General features: G+C 41.5%; 2 protein-coding genes across 2 annotated transcripts; both read right to left on the bottom strand.

Moving 5' to 3' along the window:
• Positions 1–2,014: 2,014 nt before the first annotated feature.
• LOC112276749 (signal peptidase complex subunit 2) lies at positions 2,015–5,036 on the bottom strand. The gene is made up of 5 exons (XM_024508389.3): positions 4,676–5,036; positions 3,855–4,006; positions 3,650–3,731; positions 3,179–3,321; positions 2,015–2,762 (listed from the first exon to the last, which is right to left on the bottom strand). Exons 1-5 carry the CDS (start codon positions 4,799–4,801, stop codon positions 2,666–2,668), a joined length of 600 nt encoding a protein of 199 aa, XP_024364157.1. The 5' UTR covers positions 4,802–5,036; the 3' UTR covers positions 2,015–2,665.
• A 672-nt stretch (positions 5,037–5,708) lies between these two features.
• On the bottom strand, positions 5,709–11,139 carry LOC112276748 (uncharacterized). The gene is made up of 6 exons (XM_024508388.3): positions 8,466–11,139; positions 7,815–7,934; positions 7,490–7,606; positions 6,929–7,018; positions 6,660–6,767; positions 5,709–6,417 (listed from the first exon to the last, which is right to left on the bottom strand). The coding sequence occupies exons 1-6, from the start codon at positions 10,338–10,340 to the stop codon at positions 6,295–6,297; spliced, it is 2,433 nt and encodes an 810-aa protein (XP_024364156.1). The 5' UTR covers positions 10,341–11,139; the 3' UTR covers positions 5,709–6,294.
• Between the last annotated feature and the right edge of the window lie 332 nt (positions 11,140–11,471).

The following is an 11,471-nucleotide window of genomic DNA, read 5'->3' as shown; positions in this document are numbered from 1 at the left end:
TTTTTGGCAATAGCTATTTTAGTTTCTTTTTAATATATATATTTATTTATTTTATTTTTCATCTTTTTTTGAAAAAAGTCTCACTTATTTATTTGCCTTCATCAAGTTCTTGTCCTTGACATAGGAAGAGATGAAAAAAAAAGATTAGTTTTTTTATTATTCCTAATTTCATTCTACTTTTCTTCATCTTCTTTATAATTTGCTTCCACCTTATACTCTTTCAAGGAAAAGAAAGAAAAGGGAAGGCAAAAAATGGATGAGGAGGAACAGAAGGAAAGCAAAGAAAGATAGAAGGAGCTTCTTATTCTTTCTAATTCTTCTTCTTTTCTTCCTCTTTTTTTTTAATTCTTTTCTTTCTTGCACTATCTCAAGAAAAAGAAAAAAATATGTAGAAGAAAAGAAAAGAAAAGAAAAGAAATAGAAGGCAAGGAAAGAAGGAAGAAAATAGGAGCTTTTTACCTTTTTATTTTTATTTTTTTATCCTCTTTTTTCTCCTAATTCTTCTCTCTCTAGTATTCTTAAGAAAGGAAAGAAAAAGAAAGAAAGAAAAGAAAGAAAAAAATAATAATAATAATAAATAAAATAAATAAATAAAATAAATAAAGTAAAGAAATAAGTTTCTCTTCCTTTCTAATTTTTCATATTCTTTTATTCTTCCTTATCTCATTCTTTGTAATTCTTCTCTCTCTTACACTCTAACATGCACACGTTTGCCCATAGGAGTCTTCTTCCTTTATGAATGCTTCTTCCGAATCTTCATTTCTTCTCATCTTATATTTATACATTTTTGATATTCCTTCCTTCCTACTATTTTTCCTTTTAAGTCTTTTCTATTGTCTTTTAAGGTGTTTTGGCCTCCCATTTAGCAAATAAAAGATATGGCTCCAACTCCACTTACATCCTTTGAATATAGTTATTGTGGCTTGCAATCATACTTTTTTCTATTATAAGTTCCTTCTATTATTTTATCCAAATAAATGATAGAAAAAACCTATATATACATTTATTTCCTTATCCTTGTATAATACTACTTGAAATATAACAAGCCAAATAATAACTTCCTATCCAAAATAATAATAAAAGTATTGCTCTTTTTAGATTGAAGGATTTAATAGATTGGAATAAAATTTAAGTCAATTAAAATATGGATTAAAAAGACAATTTACATGTTAAATATATACACAAGTATTAAAACATATTGATACATGTAGATTGATTGTCAATTTATTTAAAAATACATACTTACATTGATAAATCCATTGAATATTAATACAACAATTCAAATATTTATATCTTAAATTCTAAAATAAGCATGGTAATTGAACTTATATTCAATTAAAGAATAGCAATATTAAAAAGTCTTGGTAAATAGAAACATTGACTAAACAAACATTTAGAAATTTAAAAAACATGAATAATATATGAATTAAAATGAATATAGAAATTCCATTTGAATCATTATATTTATCAAAATGTATATATATACCCACACTAGATGAACGTCTATAATTTTTTCTATTATTAATCACAAATACTTAAACAGCATTTACTAATTCTCATGAGTTGGAGCATCTTAGTTATGTGTAAATCCTTTCGTAACGTTTACTTGGCAAATTTTATTTATAAAAAATAAAAAGAAAAAGAAAAAGAAAAAACTCATTTTTAAAGCTACATTTTTTGAAAAACAGATAATATGATAATCACATCTGGAGTACAAAATTGATCTGACTTTTTAGCCAAATGAATTTGGCTCTGCACGTTTAACAATCTTTCATCTTCTTTACATGAACTTAAGAATGATTATCTAGACAGCATGAATTGAATACAGCACTAAATGATGTCAATATACTTTGTAACCTATTATAAAGACAACACAATTCATTTTAATTTTTATACCAATGTCCAATCCTGAGAATTAAATAAATATGGAAGTAAAATTCTGAATCTGTTCATTTTGAAGACTCCACCAATAATGTAGTCGATTTTTTGAACCATTTTTCTTCGAATTTTCAAATTTTCAAAAACTACAAAATTTATTCTTATTTTACAACAAAAAATAAAAACAAAAACACTTAACTGTTTGAGTCTCTCGTGGCACCTCTGAGTGCACTAAAAATTGATGGAGTCGCAACTGCTGATTTCTAAGGCATTCAGAATCAATTTCAAAAGAAGACTCCCGCTACATATGTTGCAAAGATGTGGCACTGCTAACTAGACTTGCTAACCACAGAGTATCACATCTCCAATACCACATCCACAAATTCACTCTCACCAATTTCGAATTAATGGGAAGGATTAGGAGAATGGATGAAATCTGAAAGGCAGTGAAGTAGATACACAAACAAAGAAACAACCAATCAACCAGCCTCTTTAGAGTTCATCGATCAGAAATACCGTCACGCTTGAGCTAGGTCTTCGGATGTGGGAAGTACACAAGTTGCGATCCTCTGCATATTTTTGATGCCTCAGACACTGACAATGCCCAAGTGCTCAACGTTGACATGGGGCAATCTCAAGCACGTACTCCCTTTGATAATAACAGTGCGTGAGTTCCAGTCGAAAAGGATTTTCAAAAGAATCATGCTGCAAAAGTAGAGATTCCGAACAACGAAAGCATTGACATTTCTCGGCGTCATCTGTTTGTTTGTTTGTTTGTTTGTTTTTTTCACTTCGACTTGCGAGACTCGTTCTCATACGTATCCAGCAAACTCTCAACGTCGTCCCAAAAGATGTCCTCGGCCAGAACTCCATCCTTTGTAAACCTGAGTAGGTACACAACTAGAATTGTAAGTAACCTGTAGCAAAATAAGAAAAACCATCCATTGGTACATCAGTACCAGAACATCAGAGCATGCAAGAAGTGTATTGAATACAAAATCTCCGACAGTCTACTCGGTATTAAAGATTTGATCCCCAGTCCCATAGAAATCCTGCTTCATCCTAAAACATAGGATGTAGTGTAAAGAAACAGGGTTTGTGCAGTAAACCTGGACAATGTGTCATGATAGTACTGACTACAAAAACCTTAACTACTACCCACTTGTTACCCTTGAGAAATATATATATATATATATATAAGTACAGAGACGGAGAAAAATCACCAGGACAACCTGAAAAAAAAACAAAAACAAAAACAAAAACAAAAAAAAAAAAAAAAAAAAAAAAAAAGGAAACTTACCACTTGGTTACACTCTTCGTAAGCTCTACAGGAGGGAGAGCCAAAATGTGTTGAGAATCTGCACTTTCTATCCGTAGCGTGTACATGTCCGAAGACCTGGGTAATTTTGAGGAAATCGCCAATCCTGTACCACTAAATGACCCCTGCAATGCCCATATGTAAATCAGTGGTTGCGGGGGACATACACAGGATTCAAAGAGATGCATCAGCTACTCGGATGGTCACATACTGGGCGAGGGAAAAGGGGGTCACGATACAAACTGCAAATCCGTTCAACTCGCTGATATCAAAAAAGTACAAAACATTTTCATAAAAATTAGTCTCTAGAACTCTGATGGTTTCTGATCGGCCATTCCTCTTCTTGTTAATGCTCCATACAAGATTCATCATAACCAACTTTTTCCAGTAGAAGCACGATAAACAGCAATTTCAGAAACAAACACGCCATGAAGTAGAGATTAGGAGACATACCGGGAAAGGATGGGTGAACAGAATATACTGTTTCTCTTTGGTTAAATTGACATATTGTAGGATGACATTAAAAATCACATACTTGCCATAGTCAAGGATGATTCCATTTCAAGAATATAGAACTCCACAACACGATAAGGCATTTTGATTCGTCCCAACAGTTTAATCAAAACTTATCAAACACTGATAAGTGAGAGGAGGATATAAGATGATGCATCCAATTAAAAAGGTCTTATTCTCGGGAAACTTCTTGGGGTAAAATTGAGCAGCTAAGGCAATGGCGCACGTGATCACGCCTATCGACATCTTCAGATTGCTCAACTTCACATTTTCAACGTAGCCTCGCTCGAGTACAACCTGAAAATCCATGATGCACCCGACTCGCAATTAGACACCGCAAAGTCTAATAAGAATGCTACATGACCCTAACCAATTGCCAGAGCTGCGTGTTCGACGATGGTGCGGAGTGAATTGACCCCAAGGATACATTGAAGAGATCTCATCCAACTACCCTGTTGATCACCGCAATTCGCCCAAAGAGATGCTGTCCTTAGAGCACGAACATAACCAAACTTTCAAAATAAACACGCACATTCCTCCACCTGGATATATTGCCAGTGACGGCAACTGGACTATGAAGCAATTGCTCTAAACTCTGGTGGCCACACTCAAATGACTTCCAAGTGAGCGTTCAACACGCACACAACTAAAATTAGGAACGTGCATGAAATAGAGTCACAGGCAGCTAAACGCTACAGGATTGTAAGACTTAAACTAGGTAGACAATACGTCCGGACATCTGTAGATTAATACGGAAATTGATTAAAGTCTAATTGTAGAGACAACAAATCTCTTAATTCACAACACAATAGTCCCACGTGACGAAATACTAGCATTTAAATGCAAGGCACTCTACAGTGGTGGAAACTTAACGGGAATCCAACAAGCTGCTCCGATCCAGAGTCTCGGAACGAGAAGGAACGGAACATTCACAACGAGAGTTATCAAAGGAAAGGGGGGAGGAACCTCGGACGTAGTGTCGTCGAGAACGCGCTTCAAGCTGAAAGGATCGAGCAGGTTGGCTGCCTTCTTCGGCGGAGGTATGGCACTGGCGAGAACGGCCGCTGCATCTCTGGGAGAAAGGGCCGCCATCGCCAGCTATAAATCAATCAGGCAAATGCAGACAACCCCACCGACGTGAATGCAAGCCCTTGCTCGGCACAACCCAGCTGCGTGTTGGGGCCTGGGGGGAGGTGGCTGTGCTTCCGATTAGGGCTGCGACCCATTTGCAGACCCTCTCTCTCACTGCATGTTTGTTTGTTTTCATGTGATGCTCCGTGCTTTGCTTTGCATTGCGTATCATATGATTTTCTACACTACCATTCTGCGGTTCTCAATGTTAATACTCGTGATGGTCTTCCTCATTTCTGATTAAAGTTGTCTGTTGCTCTCGATTTCACTACTCGATAAAGGTTTGTGTGTATGTACATGTGTCTGAGGATAATACGTTTATAGATTTTTGGAGTAAAGGGTCATTTAAATTTAAAATATGTTCCATAGTACTTCAACTTGAATGAATTGGCATTCTTGTCACTACCGATTCATTATGCGTGTGGTTGAAAAATTATTGAAAGTGCATACCTTGCAAAACCTACTAAAATGTTGGGTGAATAGGAAAAACATCTCTGGAAATGGACAAAAGAGAAAAGAGGGGGTGAAGGAGTAGGGAGAAAAGAAGAAAGAAGACAAAGCGTGTTGGCAGCTGAATAGGCGTCAACAGGAACAAATATGCGGAAGTGAGCATAATCAAGACGTTTTCCATAAGGGCTGTCATGAGACCAAGACATCCAGTCACCTGTATACAATTTTCTACTCCGATACGACCTGGAAAGTGCTCCTTCAACCAACACGATTTACTGTGATGCATGAAAGAAATAATTGCTGCGTCATGGAAACAGGGCTTCCGTAATGCATCTTGTACACAAAAGCACTGAGAACCATTGCACACTCCTGACCAGTGGCAAACCCAGAACCTCCAGTCAACTAATATGCCAAAAGATGCGGTGTAAACAGAACGAGAAGACTCGGCCGAGTGCTCCTCATATAGCATTCATGGTAAAGAACAAGGCAACTTGTCACCAGATCCGCAGCAATTAATGTGTTAATTTCTTTCTGGCAACCATCCATGATTCGTCAGATTCATTTCAAGACCTTGAATCTATAGCCTTTTCTCAGTTTAGAAGCACTGGACAAGAGAAATCCGGACGGACAGGATTGCATTAATACCCTAGAAAGACTGAAGGGCCTAGATCTGTGATAGAACGGCCTTGGTTAATCAGCGTATTTTACACAAATGCTGCCTTGAGAGTAGAAGCTGGCGCCAAATCGTAAGAGAAAGTGCATCCCATGGACTTCACTTAAACCTCATTCTCGTAATGCAGGGACAATGCATTTGGGCCATCCGCCAGCTGTAATATCACTTCCCAGTTTCTTCACACAACCCAGTTCGCATCAGAAGCTTAATGAGCCAAGCTCTCCTCTTGAAAACTTGCACTAGTCCAAGCTTCCAGGAATCTCCTAGGTAGGAGGCAGCAGGCTCTCGAGCCAATGTTAATCTTAAGGCAATCAAGTAAAGAAGATTGACCTTATGGCGTGGATAGGTATGAGGAAGATGCATTCAAAGTACCATTCAAGGATTCAGCTTTGAACAGTCTTTGTCTTTCATTCTCCAGCTGGATCAGATGAGTGCGCAAACTACGCTCCTCTACCTGCTTATCCATCAATCCACAAGAATCAAACTGATTAAAACTTATCTACTAAAAAACATGACAGTATGACGATTGGAAACTGTTTCCTTTCAAGTGAAATACTACATAAAATTTTCCATGCCAATCAAGGACTGACTCCAAAGCCTCAATAGTCGTTCCGACGCAAACACTGAACTTGCTGATAATACAGGTCACATCTTGATCATGTCCAAAATTGATGGGTAATTGCACTTGTTGCTTACTTCTAAAGCAGCGGCTACAGACAAGAGGTCTCCACACTCCTCTAACAAAGCTCTCTCTTGTGCTGCTGTCTCTGCCAACTGTGATAAAAGCGCTTCCATACTGTCTGTCTGCACGGTGAAAAATGATTGTCAAGAAAAAGCGTAGCCAAATTCCCACAACCTTCGAAAAGATGTGTGTAAAAATTCTGCAATCAATCCATCCAACCAAATGCAATGCATACACATCTTCTTGCAAATAATTCTAGTGATTCTCTTGAGAACAAACTCACTTTGGGTAGAAGGAAATGTACAGATGCTTCAACTGCATTTAGTACATCTACCGCTGAGTTAAGAGCTTCCTTAACAGCTTGCACATCAGCCTGCATGCAATTTCAGAGCAGGAACATCAGAGATAGTGATTAAGGAATTCACGACCACATTCTACTACGGTGATAAACAGATCGAAGTAATAAAAATTTGTAACTCTTAAGTTGTAAAAGAAGAATATACATGAACACAGCTGCTGCGTTTACTCTAAATATAGGTTCATCTTACTACGAAACTGGTAGAGAAACCCAAATATTAGAGGCACTCCTGTGCTAAGTGCGAGATTAAAAAATGGCGTTTTATGACTTTTAACTTCAACAGTTGTACACATTTGCATCACCCTCAAGATTACCGTGAGCTAAATGTTGGGAGCGAGTACTAACAGTGTAGACTAAGGCCACTGCGTCGCACATTGAAGAGAGATTCAGGACAATCATGTCATAATTTGACGATGGATCTATTTGATTAAAATTAAAATTAAGATTAAAAAAAATAAAAAATAAAATACTGGACAGCTCACTTACTCGAGCACCTCCTGTTACTGGGACTCTCAAAATTGCCGATTCCAAAGCTTCCATGCATCCCGTCAATGCATTCGAGTGCTCCTCCTCTAATGTTTCCCAATCTTCTAAATGGGTTGCCTGCGAGAAATAGTAAACCTCGTAAACTTTCGGCAACGATGGAGATTGATAAGCTCATATTATGAGAAAAAAGCAAGAGAAGCTCACCCAAAGGATCGTACAAGCCGATTACGATCATCAACTCATCAAATGTCCATTGTTCAGGGAACGTTCCAAACCACACCGATAGTAGATTGTGCTTTAGCAGAAATAAACAGGCATTGCTTACATGAGTAGACAGAATAGAGCGGAGCTTGTGAGCTTGGCGTGCTTGCTGGAGTTTAATCCGCTGCATAGCTACTGACGTGCGCAACTCCGATGTTTTCAACCACACATTGTATAGCTGCCTCTGGAAACTCCAAAACAGATCCCGACATGCATATAAGTTGCAAGTACAGGATTCGCCTAGTCAGAGAGAGAGAGAGAGAGAGAGAGAGAGAGAGAGAGAGAAGGAGAGAGAGAGAGCACAATTCCGGAACGAATCCACGTATGTAGGAAATACAGGGATCTATCAATATTGAGTGAGTGGTAAGAGTAGTGGTTCAAATCGGCCCATACGAGTAAGAACACTTAAGTGCCCAAGAGTTGGACATGGTAGTAAGTTACTTTTCCAACCTGACGTGAGCGTATAGAGCTCTTCTACGTTCTTTCCATCAAAATAAGTAGAAGAGTCCAAACCAGGAAGCTTGGCAGCAATAACAAGCTAAAGGAGCGCTAAAAATATGCTCAGCAAGAGTGGCATCTGACAGCAAAGACGGAACCCGACTGATAGGGAAGGCTCAGTTTTAAACTGTTTATATACAAAACTTATTCTGTAGGTATTGTTCAAACGTTTTCAGCAACTATTTCCATCAACAGAGATTCCAATAGAATTATGTACCTCTGCAGCTGCCTTTTGAGCACTCATAACTGCTTCAGCTCGTGCATTTACGAACCGCCATTGTAGCCAGCGATTGTGCAGGATCCTCAGGAGTTGAGCTTCTTCCTGCTGTGTTAATGTTTTCTTTCCTCTGCTTCGACCATCGATTCCAAAACTCAGTGTAGTACCAGCGAAATTTCGAGCGGTGCCTGCTAGTGCCGCCGCAGATCCATGGACGGGCCGTGACCTCTGTGGGCTGGGCAATCCCCTCAATGGTGACGTGCCCTTCGAATGCGAGGGTGAAGATGGTGGATGTGGTGTTGATGGGGCTGAATTGCCTGACGCCCGACCAGGAGAGAGTGCCCAGGCAGACGTCGTGCTCCCATTCATGCTCTGATTCATGAGCATACTTGCAGCAGGTTGGTAGGGCAATACTTTGGTGCGTCTAACTGTCTTGACAGGAGCTATAGCGACTGCAGGAAGATCAACGTCTGATGACCGACTTCGATCCCCTTCAGAAAAGCGCCGTATTCTACCATTCATGTCCTGCCACACGCGAGCAGGTACTGTTGTTCCCCTTCCAGCCCGACTCCCAGGTATAGAGCCACCTGAGGACACGCTCTCAGTGTCCGACATATTCTCCTGGGGTGTAGAGAGAGAATCCACAGTTGCAACTGATTCCTGTGAAAGCCGCCGGGCATGAGTGGCGTGTTCTCCTGGACCTGTTGCATTACTACTGGGATGGGCACCATTACCATTAGTACTAGGTCCAGGCTCCCGGGCTGCATTCTCCGTCGTCCCTGTTCTACCTCTAGTAGGAGTGGGATTGCGCCTTGACAAGGTTTGACCAGGTGTTGCAACAGGGGCTTCATTCACAGATCGATTGAAACTCCTAGAGGGAGTAGCTTTTATACGAGACGAAGGGGTTCCGGGGCGACTCTGTGCCGTCATTGTTGAAGATCGCGCAAGAGGGCGTTCCCTATCTACATTGAGATCCATGCTCCTAGTCATGGTTCCACCAGACACCTTCCCTGTGCTCATGCCAGGCCATCTCTGCTGGTCTGGCTTCGAATGAGAGTTTTCTGTAGGTCGCGTTGTCTCAGCCTGATCAATGCTCTGACGCCGCATAGGAGAGCCTTTTCGAGAAGGAGATCCTAAGACATGTCCATTCCCATTTCCATTTCCTGCAGAGTTTAGGGCAGGCTTAGGGATTTTACTCGGTGCCTCTTTCTCCGTTCCCCCCTCCGACAGGCAGTCACTCACATTGTCATCGTTGGAGTCTGCACTCTGCTTAGCTGCAGACATGGAAGGCCACAATTCAGGGCCTCTAGTCTGCGGCCGAACCTTAGTGCTCGACGCCAACCCGTCCGTAGTAGAGCTCGTCGGGGTCGATTTGCTCTCCGACGACGGAGTGACAGCGGGCCATGGGCGTCTCCTCTCCGTCGAGTAGGAGCGTTTCAGGACCTCCGGCGCATTGATACTACGTCCCAAGGTTGGGGACGGATGACGAACAAGGCTCTCAGAAGCTCCTTTGATGCTAGAGCTGGAACTAGTGCTACGATTTCTAACGGGAGAGGGCTGGCGAGAAGAAGATGCCGGGGACGGTTGCCTAGCAGGGGAAGGATTGCGGCTAAGAGGTGACGGATTGCGACTGAGAGGTGAAGGATTGCGACGACTCCCTGCAGGTGCCACTGGAGGAGAAGGAGCAGTAATGGCACTCTTGTACCTAGACGTGATCTCCATAGTTCGTGTTTTACGGACCACTTTGACCTTCTCCGCCGGAGGAAGGCCTCCATAATTCTGTACATTACCTACTTCCTTTTTCTTCTCCGTCTGTGTCTCCTGCACATTACCTGCAGGAGTTGGGGAGGAGGAAGGCGCCACCGCGGCGACCATGATCTTATATCAGCCTGTTCTCTCCCTTTCCCTGGTGCACATATACAGCCTCCTCTTATTCACATCACGAGTGAACTTCCCTGGCTGCTTCACATCTGCAGTCGCATCACCAGCTCTACCGACGAGCACCGCCTCCAAACTCAATGACCTGTCCCACATCAATGCAACGCAAACAATCGCGAACCCCTAATCGTACCTTCCACAGAAACTCCTCAGTTCATCCTGCCCGCTCTTCAGGCCACTCCAGCAGCACTCTTCTTCTGGCCCTGTCCCTGCGCACCTCATCTCCCTCCACAATGCATCATCATCCTCCTCTTCCTCTCCATTCAATCCGCATTCGCATCAATCACCTCTCTTGCGGTCTCTTCCGCGCGCATCATCATCACCTCCTTATCAGATAGTCCCTTCTCTCGCTCTCTCACTCTGTCCAGCATCGAATAAACCTAACGGTCTAAAAACAATCGAAAGAAACACCTCGAGACCTGAACGCGCCACTTGTTGCGTACGAGCTGATGTCCTCACACTCTCCTCCCACTCCCCCCTTCCACCCACCCTAACCCGAAAATAAATAACCAAATCGAAATGAAAAAAATGATAATTATACCTCCAAGACCTGAAATGAAGCACGCAGAAATCCTGCAATGAAACCTAATGCGACGAAAACGAAGTAATGGGAGCAGTGAAATGCACGAGATCGAGCAGAGCTAGGGAGCGCGCAATGCAGGCAGGCAACCTCGACCGACCCCTGAGCGAGCGAGCGAGCGAGCGTGCGAGGAGGAATGGCCGGGGTCGAGCTGGAAACGCCTCAGAAGGGCCGCTGCCACGGATTGCCCCCCCCCTTTTGCCACTCAGATCTTCGCTTCCCGCAACCCACAATATATTTTACTCCTACTACAACTCTAACCATCAGAATAATAATAATTGTAATAATATTAATGGTCATACTAATAATTATTATATTAATAACAGTTCTGATCATGAAATATCGAAATCAAAGTTCACCGAATGACCATGAAATCTACTAGAAGTTCAAGACTTAGGGTCAGGTTGCACCGGTTGAGGACTCCAATACAATATGTATGCAGGGCGTAGAGAGCAAGGAAACATTGCATGGTGTCATCTTCCTTTTAA

This window comes from Physcomitrium patens, chromosome 24, assembly GCF_059467195.1.
Source record: "Physcomitrium patens ecotype Gransden chromosome 24, ASM5946719v1, whole genome shotgun sequence".
NCBI lineage: Eukaryota > Viridiplantae > Streptophyta > Bryopsida > Funariales > Funariaceae > Physcomitrium > Physcomitrium patens.
The sequence above is the reverse complement of the archived record's forward strand: the minus strand, read 5'-3'. Positions and strand labels throughout refer to the sequence as shown.

Bases quoted from the DNA above. Each gene is read 5' to 3' on its own strand.
- LOC112276749 (XM_024508389.3), bottom strand. From the start codon at position 4,801: ATGGCGGCCCTTTCTCCCAGAGATGCAGCGGCCGTTCTCGCCAGTGCC. The intron at 3,732-3,854 runs ATATCCTCCTCT...TGACTATGGCAA, and splicing joins TTAATTGGATGCATCATCTT to GTATGTGATTTTTAATGTCA. The intron at 3,322-3,649 runs GTATGTCTCCTA...TGGGCATTGCAG, and splicing joins TGTTCACCCATCCTTTCCCG to GGGTCATTTAGTGGTACAGG.
- LOC112276748 (XM_024508388.3), bottom strand. From the start codon at position 10,340: ATGGTCGCCGCGGTGGCGCCTTCCTCCTCCCCAACTCCTGCAGGTAAT. The intron at 7,019-7,489 runs GTAAGTGAGCTG...AATTGCATGCAG, and splicing joins CAGTAACAGGAGGTGCTCGA to GCTGATGTGCAAGCTGTTAA. The intron at 6,418-6,659 runs GTAAGCAACAAG...ATGGATAAGCAG, and splicing joins CTGTAGCCGCTGCTTTAGAA to GTAGAGGAGCGTAGTTTGCG.